The sequence below is a fragment of the Parasteatoda tepidariorum genome, chromosome 3, assembly GCF_043381705.1.
Source record: "Parasteatoda tepidariorum isolate YZ-2023 chromosome 3, CAS_Ptep_4.0, whole genome shotgun sequence".
Classification (NCBI taxonomy): domain Eukaryota; kingdom Metazoa; phylum Arthropoda; class Arachnida; order Araneae; family Theridiidae; genus Parasteatoda; species Parasteatoda tepidariorum.
The window spans coordinates 102,139,311-102,155,905 of record NC_092206.1 but is presented as its reverse complement, the minus strand read 5'-3'; the positions used below and the strand labels follow the sequence as shown (position 1 = coordinate 102,155,905).

General features: G+C 29.8%; 1 protein-coding gene across 1 annotated transcript in view; it reads left to right on the top strand.

Annotated features, from left to right (window-relative positions):
* Positions 1 to 16,078, top strand: part of LOC139425311 (degenerin-like protein asic-2) — a 46,127-nt gene extending 30,049 nt beyond the window's left edge. The window contains exons 6-8 of the mRNA XM_071179297.1: positions 111 to 274; positions 786 to 884; positions 16,055 to 16,078. Coding sequence (XP_071035398.1) covers positions 111 to 274; positions 786 to 884; positions 16,055 to 16,078 — 287 coding nt within the window. The remainder of the gene's footprint in view (positions 1 to 110; positions 275 to 785; positions 885 to 16,054) is intronic.
* Positions 16,079 to 16,595: the final 517 nt, after the last annotated feature.

The window sequence follows — 16,595 nt, the reverse complement described above, 5'->3', positions numbered from 1 at the left end:
TAACTTAGGAAGGCTTTTGTGGTTTAATATTGGAAAGAATTTAGTGCCGTAAATACACTTCATCTAGGAAGTCCAGAGTTTTTATGTTAAGTAATATTTTCTTTCTCCAGTTATAGAACTCGTGATCTTGACTGAACCACATGAAGTTAGAAATCCTTACGCTACACCGAGTGTCCACGTGTCCATTCATGATCGGAAGATGATCGTGAATCCTTTCTTCGAAGGAACGAAGTTAGAAGGAGGGAATAAGTACGAAGCAACCATCACAGATATCGTGAGTTCACCTCTGAATGTTTCTAAAAATAAACCGGATTGAAATTTTAATTCCATTCTCTTAACAATGCAGTGATTGATAAATTCAATATTTTTGAATTGATCTATGAGCGTTTAAAAGGTGTTTGCGAATGTGACAGAAGTGAGTGCGAAAAATCTAACCTGGAGGACGGCAGAACTGTGTGATATGTTTTTTTAGCTAATGGGGTAAAGCTCGATCCCAGAAAAAAAATTGACCTGTCTTTTCTCTCGCCACACAATTAACGTTTCCAGTGTTAAGTTGCGTCAGAATGATGAAATTTATCAATTTTTTTAAAAAATTTATGAAGTAAAAGATGTCATTATAATGTAACGTTATCACTAAAACTTTTCACCTATGGCATTGTTTTTCTTTCTTTCTTTTTTTACTCTGCAAAAATGATCTTTTTTTTAATAAATAAAGGTAACAGATTTCGCTCGAATTATTTTTTTAATGCTTTGAGAGAAATTTTTCTTAAAATTGCTTGTTGTAGGTAGAGAAAAGTTCTCTAAGGTTTCCATACGACACCAACTGCACAGATTACTTAAGTGATTGGAGGAAGAATGGTGGAAGTGGACCATTGATTTATCAGGTAACTCGTTAAATAGGGAGTTCAGAGATTGAATGCTTTCTAAAAATGAATATGTATATTTGTTCTGCAAATTATTCCTGAGTTCAACTGTGTTTACTGAACATGGAAAAAAAATACATTTAATAAATCTCACTTAAATCAGCTAATGTCACTTAATTAAATAATTAAACTAAGAAGTTGACGTGTAGGAAGGACCCATTCAGCATCACAGATTCTTATGTACTAATTTGCTTACCCAAGTCAAAACTTTTAATGGTTTTCCATTGACGGACCAACATAATATTGATAGTAACCATCAATAATTTCACCATGAACTATTATATTTTTAATGGTGACCAACATAAAAAGCATTGTTGGAATTCGGTGATGATCCAATATAAGATTGATGTGTTCATGTTTGATAATTTGTTCATGCTGAACCATCAGAAATATCCATCATAATTTCGTAGAAATTAAATGTTGGAACGATCATGAACAACAATCATCCCAATGTAGGAATTCGGACTGATTTATGATGGTCCAATATTTAAAAAAATTGTTTTGATGGTATATTCCTGAGAACCAACAAGAATTCCCATTAAACTATCATAGAAATGTATAATTGGAAACATTATGGACCATCACGGATCATCATGGAATGTTGGTCCCTGAGAATCAAATTTATCTTGATGGTTAACCATCATGGTATTAAAGTAGCATTTACCATCATGAAATGATGGAAGTTTGTTGGCACATTAAAATTTATGAACGTATGATGGAAAATGTTGGATGAAGGTGACCATCAAATGATGTTGGACCTGAAACCAACTTAAACCATCAAAAAATTTGATGGGACCATCAAAATGTTTTTACTTGGTTAGATGTCCCCAGGGAAAGGGAAACAGAATCGGCTGCGTGCGTATAAATCACAGAGGCAACTATTAAGCCATAGCTTTTTGGGGAGCTGCTAGTATCGGAATCTGAAGGTTCAGACAATCTCAAACATTTATTTGCCGTTTTTAAGCATTCTTTTTTTTATAGTTCGGAAGAATTTAAGAGCTTAGACAGACATAATAATAAGCCACAGTTTCAATTTTTCCTGAAGAAAGTTTTTGTTGAAAACCACGCAACCAATGAGAGGTTTTTTTTCTTTTTTGTGCTGTTTCATTAAAATTTTGGAAATTTGTGAAGCACTTATCTGGAATAATTACTGAGGAACTGTTAATTGAAAAGAAGGTACTTACTTATTACTGTGGTACCATTAAATTGCATTAATAAGAAGAGTAACGCATGAATTATTCTTAAACACTATTCATTTCATTGTATTCTCAATTTTTACCTTATGTTTATATCAGGACTGTTTGCAATCCTGTTTTGTTGAGCGTTTGAAGAAGGCAGACTCCTGTATTCCTTATGTAATAAACTACCCACACAGAGAGAGGATCTGCAATCAATGTATGTACTTACTTTATTTCACTTGATATTTGTTTATACATATATTTTTTTAAATCTATTATTAAACTATTTATAAAAATAACTTCAAATTGAACTTTAGAGATTTGTGCTTCAGTTGGTATGTAAATATTTGAACTGATAAAGAACTGATTTAAAGAATTAATAAAAAATAATTCTATGATATATCTTTCTTATTACCTCATAAAATGATTAAAATTACAGGCAATAAGATTTCAAAAAAAATTATTCGTGATCTACTTATCCGATTTCTTACAAATTTTGGATTATAGCATTTAAAACTACATAAAATACTACTCCAAGCATCTAAACTACGAAATTGAGGGTAAAGAAAGTATAGGGAGGGTGACGAGAGGAATAATATCTTTTTATGAGTCAAAATATCTTTTTAAATTTTGGCAAAAATGCACTTTACTTTACAATAGCATCAAACACACACTTGATTTTTAAATAGTAAATTACATATTTATGGAGTGTTAAAAAATTCCTAGCTTATTTTTCAGTTGCTATTTTAGACTAATTTAATTAGTTTTTTCGAATAATAGGAAGCCCAATGCTACAAATAAATGCGCTTATCGATTTTTTTAACATCTACTGTTGATTTCAAATTTTTTAACCAACTAATTATAAGTTTAACTGAACAAATGAGTTCGTGGAGATAGTCGGAAAATATTTTTGTGAGGTTAGTGCGAACATGTCAATATTACGTTTTTTGTAATAATTACTAATAATAGATAATAGCTAATAATGACAATTGGTTTACTTACTAATACATCATATATTGGGCTATTTATATACATGATTAGTTTTATAAAACTAATTATTCATCGACACATTTTCTTCGATATTATTTTTTTTTACTTGATTTGCTTCATTTTTTTAAACAATTAATAATTTTGAAAAAACTAACGTTTAACACACTTTATTTCTCTCAAACTAAATTAGGAGGATTCTCTTACCAGCCTTTATAATTTTTTCTTATTACTTATCACTTTTTCGTAAAAATTCGATATTTTACATAAAAACAGAGCACAATTTCTAAATAAATAGCACATTGTTTTTAATTTTTTAATTTTTTCATTTTCAAGCATTTTTTTACTATATTAAGCAAAGAGTAAGGAAAAGAGTGAGCGTGGAAAAACTACTGAAATGTCCCATTATTTTCAAACAAAATAAATTTTCGAAAAAATAGTAAATAAATAAAATTCTGAGTCAAGTTGAGCAACAAAAATTAACACCTAAATTCTGTTGCTTTCAGGCAGCTATACAGCACACACATTTTTTAAAAAAAAAATTTTTATTGCAAGTTTAATAGTTAAGCATTTTGAACTAATTACCCAAATGATTTTTATTTTACCTCACTTTCAGTACATTTTTTGCTCACTTTCATAAATTAAATTTCTAAAATTTATATTTTCTGCATTGAAAAACAAACTGTAACATAAACCTAAACACCCAACCTAAAACAGCGTCGCTTAAGATTTTTAATGCGAGAAGAAATGTTATTTAACTAAAATATGAAACTATTTCGTATATCAATAATAGACTGCATACTTCCAAAATTGATTTAATAGTTTGTTCACAAGATCAATATGACTTTCCTCACTGCTTTTTATTGATTTACCAAACGGTTTTTTTAAAATAAAATACTAAATCTACTTTATTATTAAAAGCATATTTTTTCTACATAATGAATATTACAAGTAGGTTTTTCCCATGGTACTTTGTTAAAAACATTTTTACGTTATATTATTATATTGTTCAGTTTTTAACAATGAAGTGATATCTATGAGACGAAACATTATCTAAAATAAAATTTGGGTACTTTTCAGCAACCCAGTTGCAACCGAAAAGTCGCAAAAAATATAAATGTAGACCACCAACTTCGACTTTTTCTTCCAGCATTTTTTAATTTCTTTTTTAAACAATGAACAAAATGAAAGTTCATAAAAAAACTATATAAAATAAAAGAGTGGAAAATAAATTAAATAAAAAATAGTTGAATTTCTTAGCGTCAGGCTAACCGAAAAATTCCGAATATTGTTATAAATCTTATTTCGAAAATATTCTATTGAGTTTAAAATTTCTTATCTTTCAATTTTACACATTTTTATAAGTAATGATAGTTCAAGGGATCAATTCCATTACTTCCCCTTATGATGGATCTTTTGAGAGGATTAAAACAGCTCTTTTTGTAAATAAAAGAGTATTAAATAAAAGTAGGGAAAAGGGGGACATTTTCGAACTCAATTTAAATATAATACTTGAAATTTATGATATTGTAAGGGAGATCACTTGTCCATCTGAAGCAACAAGTTCGGCTATTTCCTTGAATGCAATGGTCAGATTGTTCTTAGCTCTTGAATCTAAAATTATGTAAGATTAAAACTGTCTAAACAAGCTGTTGTGCATCTAAACTGTTCAAAGATAAGTGATGTGGGGCGCATTTGAGAAATGTTATTTAAATTTTAAAAAAGTGAATAATTTTTTCATTTAGAGTAATTTACTGGGTATAATCCGCGGATTGCATACTTAAAAACTTCATTGCGAATAATATGCCGTTTGCGGATGATCTGTAGAAATTATTTTCTGGGCTTCAGATATCGCGAATTTCCAGTCCCACAATAATCGTTAAGACACGGTTCCCAGCATGTTCACCGAAGTCAACCATCACTGTCTGCGGTCAGTGTGCGGGTGTGTGACCGCTTGGGTCAATCTGCGTAGGGACCGAGGGTGTGCGGTCTTGGTCCTCGGCATACTGTTTCACCGTAAAGTGCTCGACTTCGCGTGCAGGTTGTCGGGCTACTGAAGTGGGGGCGCCATCCCCAGAGGATCAAAATTGTGATGGCATGTCTTCGGATCATCCTCAGGGATTTTTCCGAGACCGTCGCCAATAGCCATTGTGCAGCTCTAGTGCGACGTAAATGAACTACAGCAACAACAACATTGCGAATTTTCAATCGACTTTCACGAAGTGTAAAGGACCATTCACTTCGCGTATGCGAATTTAGGTAAGTGAACTAGAACCTCGCCACGAAAACTGACGAAAAACTCGTCATTCTCTTCCGCATCCCCGAATTCGCATATGTAATCTCTTTCATTCCAGTAGAACGAGCTCTAAGAACTCTCCAGTGAACTCTGCCAACAGATTAGTTTCCTTGGAACTGCAAAAACTGTTAAAAAATGAGGAGGTATCAGGCCTCCTACAATCTCAAATAAAGGAATTTCTACTGAACAGTCATGTTAACAGCACATAACTCCAGTCACCAACTTATTTTTTCACTAATTTAGAAGTATTCACCTGTAACTTTATGGCGAATAATTTCGTTGAAGGGGCAAGAGCCGCAAGGCAGATATCTCAGCAAATACACTTACGTTAAAGCGTGTCGTAGTTTCTGTCGGTGAGACGGGCTTATGCATTTTCGTCATAAATTAAAATAGATTGTTGAGCTAAACGAATAGTCAGATTGTTCTGACGGATTATACGCTGAAATTTTCTTACTTTTTTTCTGCTCCGTCTGCGGATTACATGGCAAAACACTCTAGAAATTACAGTTATTTGAACATTTTCAGTTTTACCTCATTTGAATAAATAAGTTAAAGAAAAGCATAAAAATTTTCGATGAATTGTTTAATTTACACTAAAAGAAAGTTCAAAGGAAAGAATTTATAAAATGTTTAGAAAACTGTTCAAGGGTGATCCTTCTCCCCTTCAATCAAATTATTTCATGTATTATTCAAAATGGAGGCTAAATTTCATATTTTAATAATAATTATAAGAAATCTAAGAGTTCAAAAAGATTCTTCGCAAACTCTTTTGTAGATTTTTAAAAAGTCTCTTCACTAACCTTAATCTCCATTACAACTTAATTATCAACTCTCATATGTTTTGACCATAGAGGTCAAATATAATAGACTATACTTTTCGCCCACATAATAAAACCACAAGACTGTAGGGTGAATCGGGAGAGAGAATTTCAATCTTTCGTTTATCCCTTTCATTTTTATGGAAAAAATGCTAGAACTTTAACCAAAAATCTTAAAATCGGGTGGTTTATGGTGCTACATTTTCCGACGCAAAAAAAAAAGACGCACTTTCTTGCCCCTATTAATCCCGACTATTTCATTTTATTCTCTAAAATCCAAATTTATGCTTTTAAATCTATCTAGCAAGTAAATATAGAGGAATTAGAGCATGACTTAACCATAAAGTAGTGATAATAGGAATTCTTAGTTCGGGAAAATCCTAGCATCAGATCAGAAATTATTCAGAGTGTACCATCTGTTTTTTTTTCCGAGTTCTATAAAGTCGAACATGTGTATAGGCAGAACAGTAATTCAATCAGGGTAATCGTTAAATCCATATCAGGCGTAATTATTAAAAAAATGAAAGCTAGAATGAAAATAACTCTAAGAAAAATGTTTAAAAATATATTTATTAAATTAAATTATTTTTTCTTTAGACTGAAGCAAAACATTTGTAGCTTTGTTTGCGGTTGCAACGCGGTGATTTCCTTTGTAATTGTTCACAACACTTATAGCATTCAATGTATTATCTCTACATTTAACATTTTTAGACTTTTTTTCGGTTTACGTTTATCCATGATCAAAATTGTGTGTTCATGATATCAAAAATGCCTCACAAACATATGAATAGAAAAATATAAGCTGACTCATTCAAAGCTTATAGTTCATTCTTTATAAGCCGTGAAATCTTAAAAAAAGTTGATAAGTAATAATCATTGCTTAGCTATAGACATTTTGTCCTTTTTTTTTTCATTTTAAATCATAACTCGAATAAAAGGGTTTGAAGGGAATGAAATGTTATGAAACGATCAATTTTATTTTCAGTAGCCTTAACAAAGCAATTTTACTGAAGTTTACGAAAAGTTCTCATTAAATTTTATTTATGTTCATAGGAACTTAGTTTTATGTAGAATTTTTAAAATTAAACTAAGCAGTTAATCATTAAATCCCACGTCTCGTTAATCAGAGCTCGCAGTGTCCGTGTTCGACTTAATTGAAGCTTTGTGAACAAATTATCTGTTTCACCTATTGTTTAAGCACTTTATTGTTCATTTTGTCTATTGTTATATAATTAAAACAAATCATCGGAAATTCTGCTTGCAGCTGTTGTCTTAGTTCCTGACGAAATACAATCCCACTGTATGGAACAATGTGCAGACCCATGCTTGTGAGTTTCTATTAAAATGAATAATTAAAATACAAGAAATCTTTTCAAATTCAAAAACATATTTTCATTTACTTACAATCGAGGAACTATCTTTTGAGCAAAGATGTTTTTACTGAAATCAATCTGAAAACCTTGTATTTTTTTATTTTAAAAAAATTGTAAGAACTTTCAAACAAAGTTTTCTTGCAGTAACAGATTGTTCTGCATTCAGTTCGCTAGGAATCTTTGTCACAAATGAATTCGTAAAAACCAACTTATTGGGCATCTCAAAGTAATTCATTATACAAAAATCTGTAAAAAAGAGTTAAATAAAATCTGACAAATCAGAAGAAAATAAAAACAATTGAAGCACTTTTTTATCTTTTGAATCAGTTTGTTACTTTTTTCACGGATTTAAATCGTATCTAAATATCGATAAAAAATTGATTTTTTATGCTTTTTTTTCTGAAGCAACTTTTTCTATGATTCATTAGATTTTGGTGAGAAATAAATTAATTACTGAAATAAATTCCTTTGAGATCACACAATTTCTGAGACTGAAGAGGGTGATTGCGTTACATAATGATTGTAAGATTCAGATGGATGTGCGATTTTTTTAAAATGCTTTCGCCGGGTGGAATGATGGCGTTTTCATTTTGTATTATATTCTTTGGTTGCATATCTTGTCTTTTTGAAATGTAAAAAATTTTGTGAAATTATGAAATTATATAAAGGCAAGATACTATAATTGGATGGAAGATTTTGAATATATATATATATATATATAAATGAAAAAAATTTTAATTGAATACAAGTTGGGAAATAAGAAGAGGAAAAGTTCGCTATAGAGACCCATTTTAAATATTTTAAAGTTTTAAGGAATGGTTTTACGATTCATACCTTCAGCACGATAATACTTTTACAATGGTGTTTCGATACGATAAATTATTGAGATTTTTTGCTTGTTATTTAAATAGTACATGTGGTATTTTTTAGAATTTTTCTAACTTTATTACGCAATTAACTTAAATTATTTTTATATTTTATTTTTGTATGGTTTGATCTCTTGTTTATGGTATATGAATAACTCGATTTTAGTATCTGTAAGTATAAAAATCAAATTGAAATGATCCCCTGGTGGATTATTTTTAGAAAGTTCAATAGCTTGTTATGATCCTGTTTCTTCCCTTAAAATCGAAACGTCTTGATTGTCCTAATGATGCAATTAATTAAATTAATAAAGATATTGTTGAATTTCGAAATATTTATTTGTATAACGGTGATTATTATCGCCAAACATAGGCGTAACGTATAAGAGGGCACACATTTTATTTTTAGAAAACTGTTCGTTTACTTTAAGTTTTATGTTTATTTGCATATTTATTATTTTTTAAGTATATTTATTTTTTATATGTTTGTTTATCTTTGTATATGTATGTATATTTATCTTTTATATGCATGTATATTTAGTTTTAAATGAATAAAACTTAAAATAGACGAACAGTTTTCTGAAAACAATAAATGTACCCACTCACTCCCACCACCCCCAAGTCACCAAAGACATAGACAAAAAATCCATGCATATGTAAAATATAATCTCTTATATAACCTCGGAAGAAGAGCTGAATTTTTTTTTTTTTTTTGCCGGTTGTGATAGTAAGGAAATAATTAAGGCATCAGTTGTACTTGGCAAACATAAGCAAGATATTATTTGCAATCTCTTTGAATATAAATTCTGTCTTAATAAACAAATAAGAAAAGTTGAAAAAATGGAAAAATAAATTTCGTTTACTTAGTAAGTTTTGCGTAATTTTTATATAAAGTTTTCACATTATTATATTAGAGATAAGCGCGATCGGAAGGGAAGAAAAGATTTTGGGGAGATTGACTTTTTAACTACTAAACAAATTTATCAGTTATGAAATAATAAGAGAAGAATTGAACACTTATCGGTAGAACTGTGCCAAACTAGCGTGTATTGGAGGCAAAGTTAATTACATTATTGTGGGAATTAGCGAACATAAAGAATAAAGAACATAAAGAACGAATCTCGCATGGTTAGTTTTCTGCCATGGAATTTGAATGTAGGACTGAATGTCTAATAAAAAGGAATCATCGGCTTTAATCCGAACATGACTGGGAACCCAGTAAAGCAGAATAATATAAGGACTAAATAATAACTCTTGATATATAAGATAAAATTGGATGTGTTTCACATTCAAAACGCTCATGCAATCTTGAGTAAATTTTCAATCCTAGCCAAGTATAGAAAATTTTTTTGTGTGTGAGGTGGAATAGTATTTGTACGGCATGGCAAATAGGGTCAGAAGGGTGACATAAATTAAGCTAATTAATTAATGTTAACTTTAAAGATATGAAATCAGATACAAAAACATACTCTCTCTCTCTTTCTCTGAATAAACATACCTTCTTTACCCCCCGAATTTAGTTATTTTACTATCAAAATATGGGTGTTAACCGCCAACAATCTCGAAATAATGGTTTAGTCAAGAGAGCGTTCGAAAGTTTGAGCCTTTTTTGTTAATTTCATTTGAAGTTTAAAATTGTACAAACATTTGTATATCTCACAATTTTAAATTTAATAACTATAAAATAAAATAATAATACAAAAAATTGATTAAAAATTATTTTTTGCGTGGAATTATTTTTGAATAAACGAATTTTGCAATTGTATGCAACAGAATATTAATTTGCTTAAAAAAATCCAGAGATAAGATTAAATGCGCAGAAAATTGCATTTTCGAGTTTAATTTTGTAATTTGATTCATAGTTAGAGTTATTTAATGAGCCTATATAAAGTCCCCCTTTGAACCATTAATATTTGCAATTAGTTGATAAAAATCGGATTATTTCAACAAAACTTATTTAGGGTGAAATCTTTTTTTATTTGGTCCACTGTGCATACGTTATTTTTCCAACATGTTGAGGAACGTGGAGTAAAGTCGTATAAGTAGTAGTATAAACTGTATCGTTGAGTAAAGTAGTATAAACTGTCAGATTTAATCAAGATATTCATTATTTAGTTGTGTACAATATATCATTCTTGAAAAGACATACTGTTTAAATAAAGGATTTTTTCTAGAAAAAATCAAATCACCCGATCTTATCCCACTAAGGGCCTGAGATTAGGCGCACGTGTTAACTCTATGGGAAATTTAAAAATTCTATTCAGGGGGAAAAGTAGCAGGCATTTCTATTCTATATGACAATTTAAGAAGATAATGCATGCAATTTATATGTGATGTAGTCAAGACCGTATTCAAAGGGGTATTCATTTTTTCCACCTTGGATGTAGTTATCTTCTTCTAGTGAATTGCATGAACTCATTATAGACACGCGATAAAGGGGGCAAGACCGGATAGTACGATTAAACAATCCAGCGGCCTTTAACGACCCGCTCTCCCCTATACATTTTCTTGCATAAATACACAATTTTTGTTTACTTTTATATACTAAATCATACTCTTTGTGCATACATAATCATGCATATAAATTTGAAAAGTTATCTAATTTTATGCATCTTCTTTCAATTTATGAATCAGATATTTAAAAATTGAAATTTAACAAGCTCTAGAGGTTTTAGTATAAATGAATGTATTTAAGCTTATCTTATGAACCTTAGCTTATATTAGTGAGTATATTTAATATTACTTCTATTCAGATACAAATAAATACTTATTTCTTCTAAGTTACAAATTCACCACTCTTTGCTCATAGAGACTAATAATGTTGCATTGCTGTAATCAACTTTCAAAAGTTAATAATTAATCAGTGAAGTTTTATTTACAACTTGTTCAATACAAAATAAGTTCTGCAAACCATATTTAAGCCCTGATATCTTATGCCCAAAAAGTTTAAGCAAGGATGCAAGAAATCAATTGAGACTTTCGGCGTTGAATAAAAGCGCTGGATTTTTAATTTTGCAGAAATTAAACTGTTTCATACTTCATTAATATTGTCAGTTTTTAGTTGATAATGCATGTGACATTTTAAAATTATTTATTTTGGCATTTATTATGCTTTATTGTTTAAACTGATGACAGTTCTGTTACTATTAACAGGTAACAAACAGGAAATATTTTACATAAGTAAACATTTCACATATTGCTCAAGCATTGTGTACAGCGCCAAATGCCTGGTATACACCTGCCCGATATTTTCTACAATAGTATTTTTAGAGGTAAAAAGTCACCACCCGATATTTTGAACACTGATGTTCTTAAAGATGATTTTAGACTTATTACCTATTTGAAATAAAATCTTCATAGGCCTAAGTTTTGTTTCTATCTTAATGCTGATTATTAAAATATGTACAAAATATATCCCGAAATCAATATCAATCGCAAGTAATTTTAATCTAATTTTTTTAACCATTTTCGTTCTCAAAATGCATCGTTTTTAAAAAAAATCACCTTATCTTTATAACTTAAAAATAATAGAAACTGATTTTCCCTCAAATTAAATTTAATCTGAGGTAATTAAAAATTAAATATGAGATTCATTTTATAAAATGATGCATAAAGATACTTGTTTGTTTTATTGATTAATGATGAGATTTTAAATATTAAATATTCTTTTTCAGTGAAAGAATATATGATGTTACGATTGAGGAAGTGGGAAAAGTTACGGTACTCATTCTTTTCAGTAATTTTTGTTTTTATGGTTTTTTCTAATCGGCTGTAAGCATTGTATACTAATAATGTAACTGAAAACATAGAAATTCAAGCGGACTTCTATGTGACGCATCACAATTTAATAAACGGGAAACAACTCCTTGAAATATGGATCGTTTCTAAAAAGTGTAGAGATTCAGATATATTTTCTTTTCGTTCAGTATTTTACCAGATAGTCAAACACTAGGGAAAATTGAGGCATGGTCTTGAGAGTGCAACCCATTGACCCATTCTGCCATGGATTATTTTTCTTTTTAAATTATTTCTCCTTAAAACTTTAAAAGCTGAACAAATTGGTATGTTAAGATTAATATTCCACAACAATAATAATTTTTTTCTTAAAGAAGTGTATAAACTACTTAAAAAAACTACTATGAGTCCTATGACTATCATTTTTCCGTCCTTACAGAGGAATTTGAAGAAAGCTCTGAAAGTTTCGTTATGTCGGGAAATGGGAATGATTTGAGAGGTAGAAGTAAATTTCATTCAGACAGACAGATTAAACATGCTTAAAAATTATTGACCATACCAATAGCATTTTTACATCACAATGATCCATAATCATATTTATAGAAATGTGCAAAACCTGATAATTTTAGCAAAATCCCTTGCAACGTGACGAGTTCATAAATTGGACTGTCTTTCTCAGAGTCTCGATCTAAATTCCATTGAACACCTTTGGGACGATTTAGAAAGCAGGTTACGAAAGTGGTCAAATCGTCCATCCTCACTGCGTCCACTTACTTCAGCTGTATTGGACACCTAGAAGAGAATTCCCATGGCAACCTCTCAAAAATTGGTGAAAAAGCATGTGCAGGCTATCATGGATGCCAACGCCATATTAATGTATGCTTTCAAAATAAAATACAGTTACATGAGAGCTATGGGTGCAGCATTGCGTAATAGATCCTAGTTTCAAGCTCTTTTCAGATTAAATTTTATCTCAGTTCCCATTTGACCTCTCATCCATAGAAACCCGAGAGAAATGCACTATAGTAAATAAAGCGGAAATAATTTAATGTTCCAGGGGGCTGGGGACCAACTGCTGTAAAGTCTTCTTGCTAACATGGGAAACATTAAACTATTAATAAGACAAAAATAATTGAAGTTAACGAGCAACTTTTTATATGGTTGTGTGTTTGAGGTTACTGATTGATCAAGGCAGCCATATTGGACTGGAACTTTTCTGTCCTCCATAAAGGCAGCACTTATTCATGACGCTCTTCACCCCTGGAGATACCCTCTTCGTTTCTATTGGATTTATTATGCTTGACAAAGCATATACAAGAACGTCATTCAAAAATGCTATTGAATTAAGCATATATACTTGCAGTTTAGACTTTTTTTATATGAAAATGAATTGTTTCCCACAATATATACGATGACGAGTTCTCACACAACTTGAAATTTTCTTTTTAGTGCAATTCATCAGCACCTAGTAGTGTATCTGAATGGTGTCAGTAAGTATAAAATTTATGCATTGAATTAAGTTATGTAAAATACATATAATTCCAGTTATCGTATAAATACAAGTCTGTACTCCGAAAGAATTTAACGAACCGATTTTAATTTGTTTTAGGTTCTCGTCCAAACATAGTGTTGCAGTCATTCTAAACTTCTGACAGAATGTGTCTAACTTTGCTTCAAAATCTGCTATTATTTTATGAGATTGTATTCAGAGTTTATAAAATGAAATAAAAACTTACGTCATTAAAGTTATTCTCATTAATACCGAAGAATTCAGTTAAAATTAAGTGTATGTACATATTTGAATTAAACTAAACTGAAACTTATTTTAATAACGATCTTCGAAATTTTAAAGAGTGTTGATCAAAGATAATAAAATGGAATGTTAGGATAAAATTTATATTTTTAAAAAAAAACCACTTTATATGGTGTTTCTACCTGTATGTCTTTTCCAAAAGTTTATTTCTAAGTGGACTGTACTCTAACAGACAGGAAACGCTCCAGAGACTCGGTCCCTTTTTTTCTTCTATTATTTATTACCTTGACATAAAGTTAAGTGTATATATTGTTGGGATAATTTATTCGCTTGAAAATACTAACATAACAGATAAAAATTGTCAAAAAGGATGTTAATTAAATTGCATGAAACTATATTCAGTGCTATTTCTCACTTAGGCTTAGTGGTTTTGAATGGTTGTTTAAGGACAAAGCGGGGTATCTCAAGGTAAAGAAAAACGAGCCAACAATTGCCTTAACTTTGTGAACTTAAATGTAAGAAATTTAAAGTGTTATGGGATAAATAAATTAAACAACGGATGATATCCACAGAGGCAGCAATTATGTCGTGCCACCCAATCACTTTATCGTTCCAATTTGGTGTCAGCTATTTTACGTTGCTCATTTAAATCAGTATATCCTAAACTTGATACCAAAGTACTTCGATTTGAATTAAAAACTTAGTAGAGCCGTATTCTATAAAATTTGAATGAGTAAATATAGATTTGAGAATTCATTTTGTTTCTTACTCTATTTAAAAGATTATTTTTCAGCTATGTTCATACTCTTATTTAATGGTCTCGAGTTTTAAGTGCTTAGAAGGTTAATTATTCGTGCAAACCAAAAGTATGCTTTTGGATATATCTCGATAGTATGTATGAATTTAAATATATGCTTTTGTGCTTCCCTGTTGGCACACAATGGATTTTGAAGGTATAGAAGAAGAAAAAAAAACACTTTATTTCTTCAAATTTTAAATGACTATAGTTGATCACAGGTATTTGTCTTAGTTTGGAAAGAGTAGAACACTAATTTGTTAAATCGGTGTTCACTTTTGGCAAAAAAGAGTTAATTTTTTATGTGGTTTCTCTTAAAATACTAGATGGTGAAGAAAAAAAATTATTTTTTTAAAAATAAAGGAAAGCATCTGTCTATTAAATTTTTACATAAAAAAACATATCCAGAAAATGTTTACACAATTAAAAGTATCAATAAGAAAAGTATGCAAAGTATGTATTCGACTTATATAAAAAAAAAACGCTTTTTAATTAGAATTCAATTAAATTTTGAATTTTAATTCACACTTTAGGCCACATTAAATTTATTCATTGTTACCACTAACTGGAATTAATTTTTGTTGATGTAAAATGAAATTCTTCAAGAAGAAAACTGCTAATGCACTCGAATGGACAAATATTATTTTGAATTTTATTCCCTTTAAATCTTATCGATTTAATGAACAGAGTTGTTCAATATTATGAAATAAACATGTTTATTTGTTGAGGGGGCTGAGAATTGACTGCTAATTAGAGAGGGATTTTCAGAAAAGTTCAGCTTTGATTCGGAATATTGACATCAAACATGAGGCACAGAATTCGATGATTTAATGAAGAAATACTTTGGGTTTTTTATTGTTGTTTATCTATGACCGGACAGTTTTTTTTCCCCCTTAAATTAAGCTAAATGTGTGCGTACGAAATTTGTACTACATTGTTCAGATTTACCTCTGCATACATCTATGCATACTTTTAGTTACTCGTTTACATACTCGTTCGTTAATCTATGCATACATTTAGTTACATACGTTTAGTTTTAATACTCGCCTGTCGAGACTATGTTGGTGCTCTATTCTAAGTTTAATTCATTGCACTATAATATGAAATTATTAAATTTCATCTTCATACAGCATTATTTACAATTATATAAGCAATATTTCTTATTTTATTCTAGAACGAAGATTCGAAACCTAAAATTACAAATTAAAAGTCAAAAACGCAGATTATAAAAATTTTGTTTTAGCGCTTAAAATAATTTTTTGAAACTTTCTTAATCTCATTAAAAGCTTGCAAAAATGATTTTATTAATGATAACAACATATATATTTGTAGGTGACAGATATTAAGAAAGAATAGCTTTATAGTGCTTTTTAAATAATATTTGATTTTTTTCCAGCATCTTTGAACTATTTAATAAAGATAAAATCCTTTCCGAAAAATAAATAAACCAATGCAATATATTGAAAAAGGTTTGTTCTTTCAATACTAATAAAACTATTTATCCAACTAAAAATAATTTCGCTTTCTAGGTTATCTAATATATCCCTCGTCCTCAAATTCAACAATGTCCGCCTAACGGAAATATTTTCTGTTCCTCGAATACAGGTGACTATTTTAAATGCATAGTTTTTCATTAAAATACAAAATAACATTATTGTATGTTTTTTTTAAAAAAAAAATTAATTACTTTTCCTTTCATTTCATTTATTTTTTAATTCACATGAAGACGAAGTTAAATAGGTAATAAAAATATTTTATTTGAAAAATTAAGCCTTGAAGAAACATTCAATATATACAGTCTAAGTAAAAATTAATTAATACCAATTTAAACTATACTTGGAGGCTTCGCCCCCTGCTCGCTGGCGCTCGCCAA